This window comes from Cervus elaphus, chromosome X (genome assembly GCF_910594005.1).
Source record: "Cervus elaphus chromosome X, mCerEla1.1, whole genome shotgun sequence".
NCBI lineage: Eukaryota > Metazoa > Chordata > Mammalia > Artiodactyla > Cervidae > Cervus > Cervus elaphus.
In genome coordinates, this window is record NC_057848.1 from 176,721,997 (window position 1) to 176,737,897 (window position 15,901).

General features: G+C 42.3%; 1 protein-coding gene across 1 annotated transcript in view; it reads right to left on the reverse strand.

Annotated features, from left to right (window-relative positions):
- Positions 1-3,215: 3,215 nt before the first annotated feature.
- LOC122690072 (odorant-binding protein-like) overlaps positions 3,216-15,901 on the reverse strand; it is a 48,577-nt gene continuing 35,891 nt past the window's right edge. The window contains exons 3-8 of the mRNA XM_043897021.1: positions 15,357-15,496; positions 11,882-11,949; positions 7,941-8,051; positions 6,272-6,373; positions 6,016-6,058; positions 3,216-3,427 (exon numbers count right to left, since the gene is read on the reverse strand). Of these exons, the coding sequence (XP_043752956.1) occupies positions 6,039-6,058; positions 6,272-6,373; positions 7,941-8,051; positions 11,882-11,949; positions 15,357-15,415 (360 nt within the window). The 5' untranslated portion in view covers positions 15,416-15,496 and the 3' untranslated portion in view covers positions 3,216-3,427; positions 6,016-6,038. The remainder of the gene's footprint in view (positions 3,428-6,015; positions 6,059-6,271; positions 6,374-7,940; positions 8,052-11,881; positions 11,950-15,356; positions 15,497-15,901) is intronic.

Sequence of the window (15,901 nt, forward strand, 5' to 3'; positions counted from 1 at the left end):
AGATCAAAGGAACAAAATAGAAAGCTCAGAGATAAATCCACGCACCTATGGACACCTTATCTTTGACAAAGGAGGCAAAAGTATGCAATAGAGAAAAGACAACCTCTTTAATAAGTGGTACTGGGAAAACTGGTCCACCACCTGTAGAGGAATGAAACTAGAACAGTTTCTAACACCATACAGAAAGATAAGCTCAAAATGGAATAAAAATCTCAATATAAGACAGAAACTATAAAACTCCTAGAGGAATACAGAGGTAGAACACACAACAGAAATCCAGGCAAGATACTCTATGAGTCACCTCCCAGAGCAATGGAGATAAAAGGAAAAATCAACAAATGGGACCTAATTGAACTTAAAAGCTTCTGCACAATGAAGGAAACTCTAAGAAAGGTGAAAAGACAGCCTTCAGGGTGGGAGAAAATAATAGCAAACAAAGCAACAGAGAAAAATTAATCTCAAAAATATACAAGCAGCTCATGAAGCTCAATTCCAGAAAAATCAGCAGACCAATCAAAAAATGGGCCAAAGCACCAAACAGACATTTCTCCAAAGAAGACATAGAAATGGCTAACAAACACATGAAAAGATGCTCAACATCACTCATTATCAGAGAAATGCAAATCAAAACCACAATGAGTACTCTCTCATGCTGGTCAGAATGGCTGCTATCCAAATGTCTACAAACAATAAATGCTGGAAAGGGTGTGGAGCAAAGGAACCCTCGAATACTACTGGTGGGAATGCAAAGTTTTACAGCCTCTGTGGGGAACAGTTTGGAAACTCTTTAAAAAAAAACTGGAGATAGAACAGCCTTTTGACTAGCAATCCCATTGCTGGGCACACACACCAAGGAAACCAGAATTGAAAGAGACACGTGTACCCCAATGTTCATCACAGCACTGTTTCCAATAGCTAGGACATGGAGGCAACCTAGATGTCCATCAGCAGACGAATGCATAAGAAGCTGTGGTACATACAACAATGAAATATTACTAGGCTATTAAAGTTTTAATCAGTTCTAGTGAGGTGGAAGAAACTGGAACCTATTATATAAAGTAGGTCAGAAAGAAAGACACCAATACAGTATATTAATGCATATAAATGGAATTTACAATGGTGAAAACAGTAACCCTATATGAGAGACAGAAAAGAGACACAGATGTAAAGAACAGACTTTTGGAATCTCTGGGTGAAAATAGCGTGGGATGATTTGAGAGAGTAGCACTGGAACATGTATATTACCACGTGTTAAGTAGATGACCAGTCCAAGTTCAATGCATGAGAAAGAGCACTCAAAGCCAGTGCACTGGGACAACCCAGAAGGATGGAATGTGGAGGAAGCTGGGAGGGGTGTTTGGACAGGGGAACACGTGTACACCCATGGGAGATTCATCTCAATATATGGCAAATACCTCAATATCACAAAGTAATTAGCCACCACTTATAAAAATAAATTTAAAAGAAAAATTTTAAGTAAATTTAAAGAAAATAATAAGAGGAAAGAAGAAAAAAATTATTTTTTCTTGTTAATACTAATGTTATAAATATACACAGGAACACATATGTTTGTACTAATATATATATGTGTGTGTGTGTGTACATATGGATGTATACACATACATGTGTATATGATATTTCAGTTTTTGACTTGGTTATGCTAGTTCAAACTTTTAAGTGTTTCTTAAGTTGCTAAGCCTCTTATTTTGTGTGCAATTGTGTCTGTGTGTATCCACCCATCTAATCAAGCATTTGTGGACATTCTGTGAGGACGAGTCAGAACTCCAACTGCATACACTCTGCTATAGAAGGGGGAGAACTTAAACATTGTCCCTGACATCCATGACTCGCCACTAACCCATGGAAACATTCATTGCTGTTGCTTTGTCACTGGCCACCTGTAGCCCATTTGGAGGCCGTGTCTATGTGGGAACTAAGACATTTATTCTGTTACATATCGCTTAGGGCTAGTATTATTTTCCTAGGACTTGGACCAGATGTCTGAGTTTTGGCCCAACCCTTGGAATAAGTTCTACAGCATTTTTTCTTAAAGAGTTATCTGTTTACTTTCGCTATGTTGGGTCTCCTCTCCTAATGCAAACTTTCTCTAATTGTGGCCAGCAGTGCCTACTGTCTAGTTGCCATGTGCGGGCTTCTCATTGCAGTGGCTTCTCTTGTTATGGAGCAGAGGCTCTGGAGCACAAGGTCAGTAGCTCTGTGTCATGGACTCAGCTGCATCCTGGCACGTGGAATCTTCCTGGACCAGGAATCAAAGCCCCATCTCCTGCCCTGGATTGTGGATTCTTAACCCATGGACCACCAGGGAAGCCGCATAACTATCTCTGTATCTTGAGTGTTTGCTAGACCTTTGGATTCAAAACACCCTGAGTACTGTAGGGGTGCTGATCAGCGTGCTCTGCCCATTATCAAGGGAATGGACAGTCCTTGGGAATGCAAGTATCCACTGCCATTTGAAGCATAAGAGGCTGGAAGACCATCTTTAGGTCCAGTGAACTGTGGTTCAGTAACAGCTACCTCATTTGGCTCTCAAGTGTTAGCTGCCACCCAATTTTGATTCCTTCTGTCTCACTTGTTCATAAGTATGAATCCTTCAGCTCAACTGCAGAAGTCCTGGGGATGTCAGACTACACATTTCCCCCCAGTTAAGCTAATGTCATCCTGTGCTTTCCGCACATATGTCTTAGTGAGTGGAACATACATTGCTTTCTCAGGAATGAAGAAAATGCTTTTTAGGGGATTTTTCTTGACCAGACTCCCCCTTCCGTACAGTAGACTGAAAGTGAAAGTGTTAGTTGCTCAGGCGTGTCCAACTCTTTACGATCCTATGGATTGTAGCCAACCAGATTCCTCTGTCATTGGCATTTTTCAGGAAATACTGGAGTGGTTTCATGTTTCCTCATCCAGAGGATCTTCCTGACCCAAGGGTAGAACCTGGGTCTTCTGCATTGCAGGCAGATTTTTTACTTCATGAGTCACCAGGGAAGCCTCTACCATAAGAGGATCCATAATCCTGTCACATGATGGTTTGGTCTATTTTCTTATTCTTCCCTGGACACATGAGGGCACGTCTACCAAATTGTCATAAGGATTGTCACTGATGAACACCTGTCCGATGAAAGGCATAGTTTCCTGTTTACTTATTGTGGACATTTGTGTGTTTTAAATGAAGTGACTTTTGCACAGACATGTGTGTGCAGGGCAAATATTTAATCAATTTATTTAAACCTTCAGAAATCAAGTAACACCAACCAGGACATGATTTAGTCACCAGGAGAGATGAGACAGGAGAGGGAGTATGAATGTGAAGAGAGCACGATCATGTTAATCAGGAACCAGGAGAGTCGTCTTCGTGTTGTTGATCTTGATTCCATTGAGACAAGGATGTGTCTCATCTCAGTTACTCTTTCTGTAGGTGAAGAAAACAGAACAAAAGGTTTAGTAGATTCGACTGTGTGACGGCTGACAGGGGTGAGTCTCTGGCAATAGGCTTCCCAGGGTACAGGGAGCTGGTAGCTGATCCAACGTCCAATTTCAGGTGGACCTCAACACTGCACATCTCTGTGATGGCAGCTTCCCTGTGGAATTGTCCCCAGGATGTCCAATGCTTGGAGATTTCCCACTGGGGATCGATTCTAGGAGTAATGATTTCAGAATGCATGTACATGGTGGTGTTTCATCTAAAGATGAGTTTCAGGCTCTGTAATTGGATCAGGAAACTGTAATAGTCCAACTCATGTCTTCAGGGTCCTCAATAATTTACTTTTTTGCTTTTTTTAAATATTACAGTAGAGTTGATTATCAATGTTGCATGAATTTCAGGTGTACAGCCAAGTGATTATACACACAAAAACTAGTATCTATTCTTTTTCTGACTCTTTTCCCATTTGGGTTTTTACAGAGTATTGCGTATAGTCCCTTGTGCTATGCAGTTGGACCTTGTTCTCTATCCATCTTGTACTTAAGTGTTTGCATCTACTAACCCCAAACTTCTCAGACAGTAAGGAGTCTGCTTGCAATTCAGAGGACCCAGGTTTGATCCCTTTATTGGTAAGATCCTCTATAGAACAGAATGATACCCACACCAGTATTTTTTCCTGGAGAAACCAATGGTCAGAGGAGCCTGTAGGGCTATGGTCCATGGGGTCGCAGAGAGTCGGACCCGACTGAGCAACTAACCTTTTCTTTCACTTTCTCTTTTCAACAGCAAACATCCCAATACTTCTTTTCCACAATCCCCTCCCATTTGTCAACCACAAGTGTGTTCTCCACGTTGTGAGTCTGTTTCTGCTTTGTAAATAAGTCCTTCCGTGTCGTGTTTTAGATTCCATGCAGAAGTGATATCTATGTGAAAGTGAAATTCTCTCCGTCTTGTCCAACTCTTTGTCACCCCATGGACTATAGCCCACCAGGTTTCCCTGTCCATGGAGATGCTCCAGGCAAGAATACTGGAGTGTGTTGCCATTTCTCTCTCCAGGGGATCTTCCCAACCCAGGGATTGAATGCGGGTCTCCTGCATAGTTGGCGGATTCTTTACCATCTGAGCCACAACATTTACCTACACTAAAGTGAGAGTTTGACTATTAAGAAAGCTGAGTGTAAAAAACTTGATGCTTTTGAACTGTGGTGTTGGAGAAGACCCTTGAGTGTCCCTTAGACTGCAAGGAGATCCAACCAGTCCATCCTAAAGGAAATTAGTCCTGCATATTCACTGGAAGGGTTAAGCTGAATCTCCAATCCTTTGGCCACCTGATGTGAAGAACTGACTCACTAGAAAAGATACTGATGCTGGGAAAGATTGAGGACAGGAGGAGAAGGGGACAACAGAGGTCAGATGGTTGGATGGCATCACCAACTCCGTGGACATGAATTTGAGTCAATCCTGGTGTACTACAGCCTTTGGAGTCACAAAGAGTTGGACATGACTGAGCAACTGAACTGAACTGAAAACTCTAAGTGACATTTATGGTATTTGTCTTTCTCATTCTGGCTTATTTTACCTAGCATGACAAATATCTAGGTCCATCCATGTTGCTGCAAAGGAGTTATTTGCTTCTTGTTATGGCTGTACAATGTTCCACAGAATATACGTACCACGTCTTTGTTTTCATATTCACCTGGAAGCCTGTGCTTTTCCTTGCTTTGTTTCTTAATTTTCTTTCTCAACAACAATTTAAAGACCATATTTTGGTCTAGAGCAGTGTCATTTCCTGAGGCTGTCTTAGTTTAGAAAGTTTAAACATCTCACTTTTGGAACATCTTCTGAGTGGGAATGTAAAGCAAATACATGTTTCAGACAGTGTGGTTGGAAGGCACTTAGTGGTTCTGTCAGGATCATATGAGATTAAACTGTGTTCTTGCACAAAGCATGAAAGTGGAAGTTGCTCAGTCGTGTCCAGTTCCTTGTAGTCCCATGGACCATGACAGCCCATGGAATTCTCCAGGCCAGAATAATGGAGAAACTTTTCCCTTCTCCAGGGAATCTTCCCAACCCAGGGATCAAACCCAAGTCTCCCCAGCTGAGCCACAAGGGCAAGAATACTGAAATGGGTAGCCTATTCCTTCTCCAGCAGATCTGTCCAACCCAGGAATTGAACCAGGGTCTCCTGCATTGCAGGCGGATTCTTTAGCAACTGAGCTATCAGAAGCAGGGCTCTCTTTAACACCGATTCTCTTGGAGGAGGAATGTGCGAGGACAACCACGAGGTCCAGACTGACGGGAACACTAACAATTTCCACCAACTCGTGGGGATTCCTGCTTCTCTCCGATAACTCTGGTCTGCAAGATTCCGACAGGATGAGACTCTCTGGCCACAGCTGCTCAGCGTTAACCAAACTGCTTGCAATTTTATATGCCTCAAGGGCAGTGAAATTATGGAACAAAACAATGCTTTAGTGACACATGTAAATGGTTGGGACAAACATTTCACACATATGAAATAACATTGTGTCATTGCTTCATCTGGAAGGGTCATCATTAGGACTGTGTGTACTTACAAAAGTGTCAGAGTCACTTTTTTTCACTCCTCTGGACAGGTATCTGGGGAAAAACAAAATGGGAGAAAGAAAAGAGCCACTGATTACTAACATTCCCGGGAATTTTCAAGGATTCTTTCTTTCTTTCTTTTTTAAAATAACGGTTCTTAAAAGAGATTACTTATGGAAGAAGAAATTTTGAATAAGCTGACTTGTTTCCTGATATTTACACACCAGGTGAATGATATGTCTAGGGAAAAAAGTTTAAGTCCATTACCATTATCGATGATATTCTGGATATTTTCTTCTGGAATCCCTTTTTCTCTCACTGCATTGTTGAACTTCTCTATGTTTTCCGAGTTAACACTATCTCCTGAACCTGTAAAATGAGACCATGCAGAAAGCAGAATTGTTGACCCCTGGGAAGCCACAGAAATGTCTGAATTTACAGAACAAGAAATGCAATGGGCCAATCAGTTGTTCACTTGTATAATCTAAAAGCTTCAAACAATTTCCATGACAAAGACATGTGCTTTCTGTCCTAAGAATTGACCCCAGTCCCACTTGGTGAGTAGGACACTCTACCCCTCAGCATCAGGAGCTGGATCGCAAATACTTGCCAGGATCTCCATGAATTTGGGGTTCATGTCATCTTAATATGCAATCTACTTGCTTCTCACACCTTCCTTGAATATGTAACTGCCACTCATATCTCTTTGTACACCAAGCTTAGTAGTAAAAATCTTTGTTCCCTTCCACGTACACATTCACCTCATCACACGTAATAACCGGGGGTGACTTACTCTTTCATGAACCTACCATTCTACCCAATAACCTTTTCTGAAATAGACTACTGTTGTCTCCATGACACACACACCTCTTAGTGCTTCTCTGTGGTTACTTGAGGGAGTGATGTCAGTGTTCATAAGAACAATTCATTTGAAATACGGAAAAGGACAAAATTTGTCAAATAAGAGTGTATTCCAAGGTTTACAGTGCATCAGAACATTGATATTGAATTCTAATACATACATGTGAAGTCTGCATATATATGGAATCTGGAAAGATGGTACTGATAATGAATTTATTTGCAGGGCATCAGTGGAGAAACAGTCATAGAAAAGAGACTTATGGGCATGGGGAGAGGGGAGGAGATGGTGAGATGTATGGAGGGAGTATCATACAAATGTACATGACCACTTTTAAAATAGATAGCCAATGGGAATTTGCTGTATGTCTCAGGGAACTGAAACAGGGGCTCTGTATTAAACTCGAGGGGTGGGATGGGGAGGGAGATGGGAGGGAGTTTCAAAAGGTAGGGGACATATGTATACCTATAAGCTTCCCTTGTGTCTCTGCTAGTAAAGATACCTCCTGCAATGTGGGAGCCCTGGGCTTGATCCATGGGTTGGGAAGTTACCCTGGGGAAGGGAAAGGCCACCCACTCTGGCCTGGAGAATTCCATGGACTGTATACTCCATGGGGTCACGAAGAGTCAGACACAACTGAGCAACTTTCACACAAGCCTAGGTATAACTATGCCTGATTCATGTTGATGTTTGGCAGAAAACAATACAATCCATAAAGCCATGATCCTTCAATTAAAACAAAATAAAATTTTAAACATGAAATAAAGTCAGCCTCATTTACACATGGCTTGAAATTTGTTGACATACATAAAATAAAAATTCTATTAAAACTTAATTTTTAAAATTTCAGCAGATAGGAATCATTTTGAAATGCCTGATGTGATACTCTGCTCCCTATGTCCTCCTTTTTCTCGGTAGATTACCTTCCAGGTTCATGAATTCAGTGAGCATAAAGATGCAGGGCTTGCACCCTGAATATGGAATCCTGTCAGCACCTCCTGATATTCTGAATGAAAGTCCTGACAGGGGCTGTGTTACATGAGAATGGCAATGGGAACTATAGGATGTCATACCTACCAAACAATTGCACCACTTCTGTCTTCTTGCCATGTTCATCCACATTGATATCATGAGCTATGAGAGCATTGTTGTCTGCATTAACAAGTCGAAATTCAGTGTTACCCGCGTCTACGAGAGAGAGGAAAGATACAAATAGCGCCACCTTAACATATTGTCAGTTAAATGATTGTGGCACACAGTGGGCATGAAGAACAGCCCAACATGTATGGACCCACTCACACCGTGCATGCTCAGAGTACTACCATTAAACACGGCAAGGAGAGGAGACACGATTTTTCCTCATCCTCAACTTTTCCTATTCTTAACCAGTCACTCCTTGCTGTCTTACTAAAATGCTTTCTAGAACGTGTGTTCTGATAAACCTAACAGATTATTTTTTTGCTTTTGAATTTATTTATTTATTTCTGATTTGCTGAGTCTTCCCTGCTGCCCCTGGGCTTTCTCCACTTGTGGTGACTGGGGAGTAGAGTCTAGTTGTGGTGGGCGGGCTTCTCACTGCAGTGGCTTCTCTTGTTGCTGAGCACAGGCTCTGGGGTGTGTGGGCTTCACTAGTTGCAGCACGGGGTTCTAGAGTGCAGGATCAGTAGTTGTGGTACATGAGCTCAGTTACCCCACTGCATGTGGGATCTTCTCGGACTAGGGATTGAACCTATGTCTCCTGCCCTGGCAGGCAGATTCTTATCCCCTGGACCAGCAGGGAAGTCCCTGATATCAATGTGGATGTTTTAAATAGCATGAACATATGATCAAACCCAGGTTCAAAAATTCTTTCTATTTCTCTTACACCAGACATGGAGTTGGCTTCTGGTGACCAAAATCAACCTATATTGTGTTCATTACCTTCTGTTCCTGAGTGCCTATGCTAGGTCAGGCAACCTTTTGAACACTTTAATACTGTGTTTCACGAATCCATCAGACTGGGGTATGACCCAGCCCATTGCTGTATCTGTTGGTGTGAAGACAGCTTACCTGCTGGGACATGTAGGCAGTGACCCCCTAGTGGTGACCTCCTTCCCCACCTGGAGTGCTGTCCCTCCTCTCTGCCCTGCCCGTGTATCTGCACAAGAAGCATTTCTGACCTACTGTGTGTCCCCTCTACATCCATCCTCTCTCTCAGGGCTTCCATCTCACCTTCCTCGAATCACTCAGCAATACAAAATGTGAAACTGCCCATCTGTGTTCCTGAAGCATGCAAACACCACTGCTCCTAGTCTGAAACACTGAAAATTATTAGTGTGCTTGGAAAAAAAGAAAAAGCAGCCAAAGCAGCTTCAGAGGCTCAGAGCCCTGACAAGAATATGCAATTTTCCCAAGGCCATGACACGTCCACCAGCCTTGCTCACGTTGGGACAGCTTCATTCAGACTATGCATCACCTCAGATTATCAGTGACCTCCTGTGGTTAACCATGGCTTCACCAAGGTGGGCATAGCAGCATTACTGAGTTGACTGTGATGTTCATGAACGGATGGGACAGTGAGAGCAAACCTATCTTCTTGGCGTCAGGACACCATCAAGGACACTGCTGGGACTGGGCCTGATGTGGGGACACCTCACAGTCCCCAAGACAAGCCTGAAGGCTGCAATGGCTGTTCCCAAGAGACCTTCCAAGAAGTCTTGCACTTCTGTTTATCTCCCTTGTTTAGTCACTGGGTAAAAATCAAGATAAAAAGGATTGCAAAAATGGTGAAGAGTAAAGACACTGGACGCATTCATGATTCACCCAAAGGAAACCATATAGGAAACCCAAAGAAAATAAGAAAATGAAGGCATAATTTAGAAAACCTCAAATACCAGAAGTTATTGATCCAAGTATGGGGAACTATGTCAGGCATGAATTTTACTAACTTGTGGCTACTGCACATGTGCTGTGTGACTATTTAGTTTAGGCAAGGGTTGTGATCACATATTGATGTGTTTAAATTTTAATCAACCATGTTTCTGTTAGGCCATGTGAAAATAAAAATGTTATTTATGGCCACTATGAAAATTTCAGAGATATAAAGCTTAGCCAGCATCCCCATTCCTTTGTATAGAAGCTGCCTTTATGGTTGAACTCATGATGATTTCCTTGAGTTCAAGTTCATCCATCTCACCTTGAATGGACCAAGATATTATAAGACTGTTTTTAAAAATGAGTGGCACAAATGTGCCATCTCAAGATATACCCCAAGGCCTCAGTTCTTAAGTTTGTTGCAAATTATCTGTGAGAACCCTACCAAATACAAATTCTACACTCATGCTTAGTCACATTGTTCTTGTTGATATTTAATCACTATGTCATGTCTGACTCCCCACGACCTCATGAACCCCACACCAAGTTCCTCTGTCCTGCTCGATCTTCCAGAGTTTGCTCAAATTTACATCCTTTGAGTCGATGATGACATTGACCATCTAATCCTCTGTCATTCCCTTCTCCCACCTTCACACTTTCCCAGCATCAAGGTCTTTTCCAATGAGTCAGTTCTTCGCATTAGGTGGCCAACATACTGGGACTTAAGCTTCAGCATCAGTCCTTCCAATGAATATTCAGGACTGATTGCCTTTACAATGGACTGGTTTGATCTCCTTGCAGTCCAAGGGACTCTCAAGAGTCTTCTACAGCAACACAGTTTAAAAGCATCTGTTCTTTTGTGCTCAGCCTTCTTTATGGTGAAACTCTCAAATCCATACATAACTACTGAAGAAACATCCCTACTGTTGACAGAATGGACATTTGTTGGCAAAGTGGTGTCACTGTATTTTAATAAGCTGTCTTGGGTTGTCATAGCTTTCCTTCCAAATATCAATCATCTTTAATTATGTAGCTGCAGTCACAATCTGCAGAGATTTTTGAACCCAAGAAAATAAAATCTGTCACTTCTTCCACTCTTTCCACTTTATATTTCCCATACAATCAGGGGACCAGATGCCATGATCTTAGTGTTTTTGAATGTTGAGCTTCAGACCAGCTCTTTCAGTCTCCTCTTTCACCATCATCAAGAGACTCTTTATTTCCTCTTTACTTTCTTCCATTAAAGTGGTATCATGTGCATATCTGAAGCTGTTGATATTTCCAGTAGCAATCTTGATTCTAGCTTGTCTGGCATTTAGCATGATGTACTCTGCGTATAAGTTATACAAGCAGCATGACAGTTGATACTATCTTGTACTCGTTTCCCATTTTTGAACCAGTCTGTTGTTCCCCGTCCCGTTCTCCCTGTTACCAACTGATCCTCATACAGGTTTCTCTGGAGACAGTTAAGGCTATCCAGTATTCCCATATCTTTAACAATTTTCCACAGTTTGTTGTGATCAACACTGTCAAAGGCTTTACCACAGTCAATGAAGCAGGAAAAAGTTTTTTTTTTTTTTTTTTTTTCTGGAATTGCCTTGGTTTCTCCATGATCCAGTGAATGTTGACAATTTGATCTGGTTCATCTGCCTTTTCTAAATCATGCCTATGCTTCTGGAAATTGTCGGATCATGTACCGCTGAATCCCAACTTGAAGGATGTTAACTTGCTCACATGTGAAATGAGCACATCAATGCTGTAATTTGAACATTCTCTGTCATTGTCCTTCTAAGGGAATGAAATGGAAACTGACCATTTCCAGTTCCTTGGCCACTGCTGAGTTTTCCAAAGTTGCTGACACATTGCTTGCAGTCCTTCAACAGCATCATTTTTTTTTAGGATTTTAAAGAGCACAGCTTGAACTCTGTCACCTCCATTAGTGTTGTTCATATAGTGTTATTCATAACCTAAAGTCCACTTAAATTCACAGTCTAGGATGTCTGGATCTGGTCTCGGTGAGTAACATTCCATTGAGGGGAGATGTTCCAGTCCCTGACCTCTGATTTTTAGTAGGAGTAGAATTCAAGTGTGTGGGTTAATTGAAGAAAGTTGAGACCAAGATTTCCACCTGCACATACTCTTTCCCGTGAAACATTCATACTTACAGTCAAGAGCATAAAAGTCTTCTTCCTTTGTGCCTGAGACATATTTTTCTATGCATTCTCCATTCTCCCTTAAAAACAAAATATATTCAAGTCGGTTGATTAAGATAATAAAAGCTTGATGGATAATTAGGATTCATGCTGACACCCAAGAATATGTGTCAAGTATCACCTCAGTCCTGATGAACAATTTGACCTTTAAAAGAGACAAAATGTCTTGTCTCAGATCCAGTCACCATCAAGTGACAAGGATGGCTTGTCTACACACTAAATCTGACCAGTAGTTCCAAAGATAACCGGCACATATAAGACAGGTCATGTTTACGGCCAACAAACATAGAGAAATCTAGAATTTTAGGAAAAAAAGAAAAAGAATGAACTTCTCCATTATATATATAGTTTCAGAAAACAGAGAGGCATAGCCGTCATGAAGAACCTTGTGTGCTGTCAGAGCCCTGGCAGTGATTCATTAGACAAAGTGAAAGTGTTTGTCACTCAGTGGTGTCCAACTCTTTGCGACCCCGTGGACCCGCCAGCCTCCTCCTCTGTCCATGGGATTCTCCAGGCAAGAAGAATGGAGTGGGTTGCCATTTCCTTCTCCAGGGGAATTTCCCGACTCAGGAATGGAATCCGCGTCTCCTGCATTACAGGCAGATTCTTTACCCTCTGAGACACCAGGGAAGCCCTTATTAGATAATATGAGAGCCAACAACAGAACCAACAAGAGAGCCATCATTAGACAATCTGAGAGCCTAAAATCACAAAATTTTTTAAAAAAGTTTAATTTTCTCCAAACACACACTCCTCCTCCACCACAGTACCATATGAGGATTAAACTTGAAAGACACATGTCCGTATACAGACACATTTCTCACTCACAGAGACACAAACACAGGCAAACCCTTAAGTACACATGATGTGCCTATATGATATTATGAAGAAATATATGTGTATAATATATGAAAATTATAGATTGTGACAATCTGTAAGCAAAGAGTAAGTGGCTTCTCATATGTCCTCTGTACATACATGTGATAAAAGCTGTATTTGGCACATAGAAAAAAATTTCATGAAACTAATACTAAAAGGGAAATAACCCTACAGGAACTGGATTAATTTTTGAACAGTCACCTTGACAAACAATGCCCACAGTGAAGTGTGGTGAGTGTTCTTGGTCATTGAAAGTGAAACTGCAAGTCACTCAGTCATGTCTGCCTCTTTGTGACCGAATGGACTATACAGTCCATGGAATTCTGCAGGACAGAATACTGGAGTCGATAGCTTATCCCATCTCCAGTGGATCTTCTTGACCCAGGAATTTAAGTGGGGACTCCTGCATTGCAGGTGGATTTTTTACCAACTGAGCTATGAGGGAAGACCGCTTAGTCATTAGGGAATTGAGATGCATTGAAATCACTGAACAGCAACCACAAAGTGGGAACACAACAATTATCAAGTATAACTGCAAATACACAAAGTTTTATCTCAGCAGACAAACTCCTTTCATTTGGCTTGAAAAATGTAACTCCTTTCATTTGTCTTGGAAAACGTGATTCCTTGCATATGCAGACACTGATACCTGTTTTAAGCATTGTGCTGAGTGATGGAAGGTGGGGAAAATGATTCATAGTGCATAATTTTCTCACAGGAAGCACCAGAGAAGTCTAGAATATGCAGATTTGCCCTTACCTATGGCTCTGCTGCTACTGCTGCTAAGTCGCTTCAGTCGTGTCTGACTCTGTGCGACCCCATAGACGGCAGCCCACCAGGCTCCACCGTCCCTGGGATTCTCCAGGCAGGAACACTGGAGTGGGTTGCCATTTCCTTCTCCAATGCATGAAAGTGAAAAGTGAAATTGAAGTCGCTCAGTCGTGTCCAACTCTTAGCGACCCCATGGACTGCAGCCTACTTGGCTTCTCTGTCCATTTTATTTTCCAGGCAAGAGTACTGGAGTGGGGTGCCATTGCCTTCTCCCTGTTCCTGTATGACTGGTTTTAACTAAATTGTAAGTATACTATGAAATGATGAAGCGAGGGTTGGGTGTTTCGAAAGAACAGCATCAAAACATGTATATTATCTATAGTGAAACAGATCACCAGCCCAGGTTGGATGCATGAGACAAGTGCTCGGGCCTGGTGCACTGGGAAGACCCAGAGGAATCGGGTGGAGAGGGAGGTGGGAGGGGGGATCTGGATGGGGAATACATGTAACTCCATGGCTGATTCATATCAATGCATGACAAAACCCACTACAATATTGTAAAGTAATTAGCCTCCAACTATTAAAAATAAATGAAAAAAAAAATGATGAAGCTGAAACTCCAATACTTTGGCCACCTGATGCGAAGAATTGACTCACCAGAAAAGACCCTCATACAAGGATAGATTGAAGCCGCGAGGAGAACGGCATGACAGAGGATGAGATGGTTGGATGGCATAACCAACTCAATGTACATGAGTTTGAGCAAACTCCAGAAGATGGTGACGGACAGGGAAGTCTGGTTTGCTGCAGTCCATGGGGTCTCAAAGAGTCGGGCAAGACTGAGTGACTGAACTGATGCTATGAAACATATGGTTATACATAATATAAAATCAGTTATATGTATTTATAAAGCAATATCCAAGCATAAAACATTTAGTTGCTTCTTTTCTTCATATTTTTCTTCCTGACAAGGCATACCTGACTTTACATATTCTGGTTCGGTTTTTCTCGTGTGGGCTGAGGTGGGGGATAACTGCTGAACAAATGTGTTGATTTCTGCAATACTTGCATGTTCCTAGGAAATCGTCTGTAGTAGAGTGGACATTCCATGAATGGTACTTGGATCAGTGTGTGTGTCCTCCATTGCTCAGTCCTGTCCGATTCTTTGGGACCCCTTGGACTGTAGCCCACCAGGCATCTCTGTCCGTGGGATTCTCCAGGCAAGTATACAGGAGTGGGTGGCCATTCACTCCTCCAGGGGATCTACCTGACCCAGTGATCGAACTCATGTCTCGTGCATTGGCAGCCGCCTGGGAAGGCACCTGGGAAAGTCACTAGGGGCTCTGACGGCTTTGGGAAACTCAGTGGTGATGAAACATCACGTGAGGAAGCCCCGAGGGCAGAGCTCACTGTGTGCTCTCCCCGGGCTCTCCCTTTTGGGCTCAGTGGGAATCATCTCTTACAAATCCGCAGGAAGGGTTCAAGCCCTGGTGGGCTCAAGGACATGAGCCTCTTCCTTCTGCCGTGTCCCTCTTTCCTTTAATGAGCTGATGCCAGTGGAGCTCCTGGGTTCATCCTCTAAGCAGAATTTTCAGGGCATTCCCTGGAGGCTCACAGGGGAACTGCCCTCCCCCCAGCTCAGAAATCCTGCTCAGCCCCACAGCTCAGGGTGTCTTCCTCTCAACATCACCCAGAGATTTCCCTGCAGACAGGGAGGAGACACCCTCAATTAAGCTGGGATTTACGTGTATTTTCCTTTTGGGTGATTTTTACTTACTTGACATAAAAGTGGAACAGTATTGTGCCATTTTCTTCATCAAACTCAATGTAACGCATGAAAGTGTGGAATGCCCCACCCTCGGTGATCGTCTCTACGTTATCAGCGGCATTGTAATGAGATATCCATCTTCCTGTGAACTAAAAGTAAAATTCCCTTCAGAAATCTTAGTCCATCTCTGTCAATTCTGCCCAACATCATCCCGCAGCAGTTTCCCTGCCCTTTCACTTGGGCAGAAGTTACCTATCATTATGAACACAGCCCTAGGAGTAAAATCATGAGAAAACTCATGTCAGATAAAGGAAATAATTGAGGTATTACTGAGATAGCTTGAGCTATCTTGTCAAATGCAAGAGCCCTAATCCAATAGCTATGTGATGTTCCTTCGTTTTTACAAGAGTAGTGAACATACATGAGAGCCAATGAATAGATGGCAGAGGTGACACAGACATCACAGACAGCACATACAGAGCCAGTGAACGGAGCAATTTTAATTCCATGGAGATGGCTAGACTAAGCGATCCACATGACCAGACCTCAAAAGG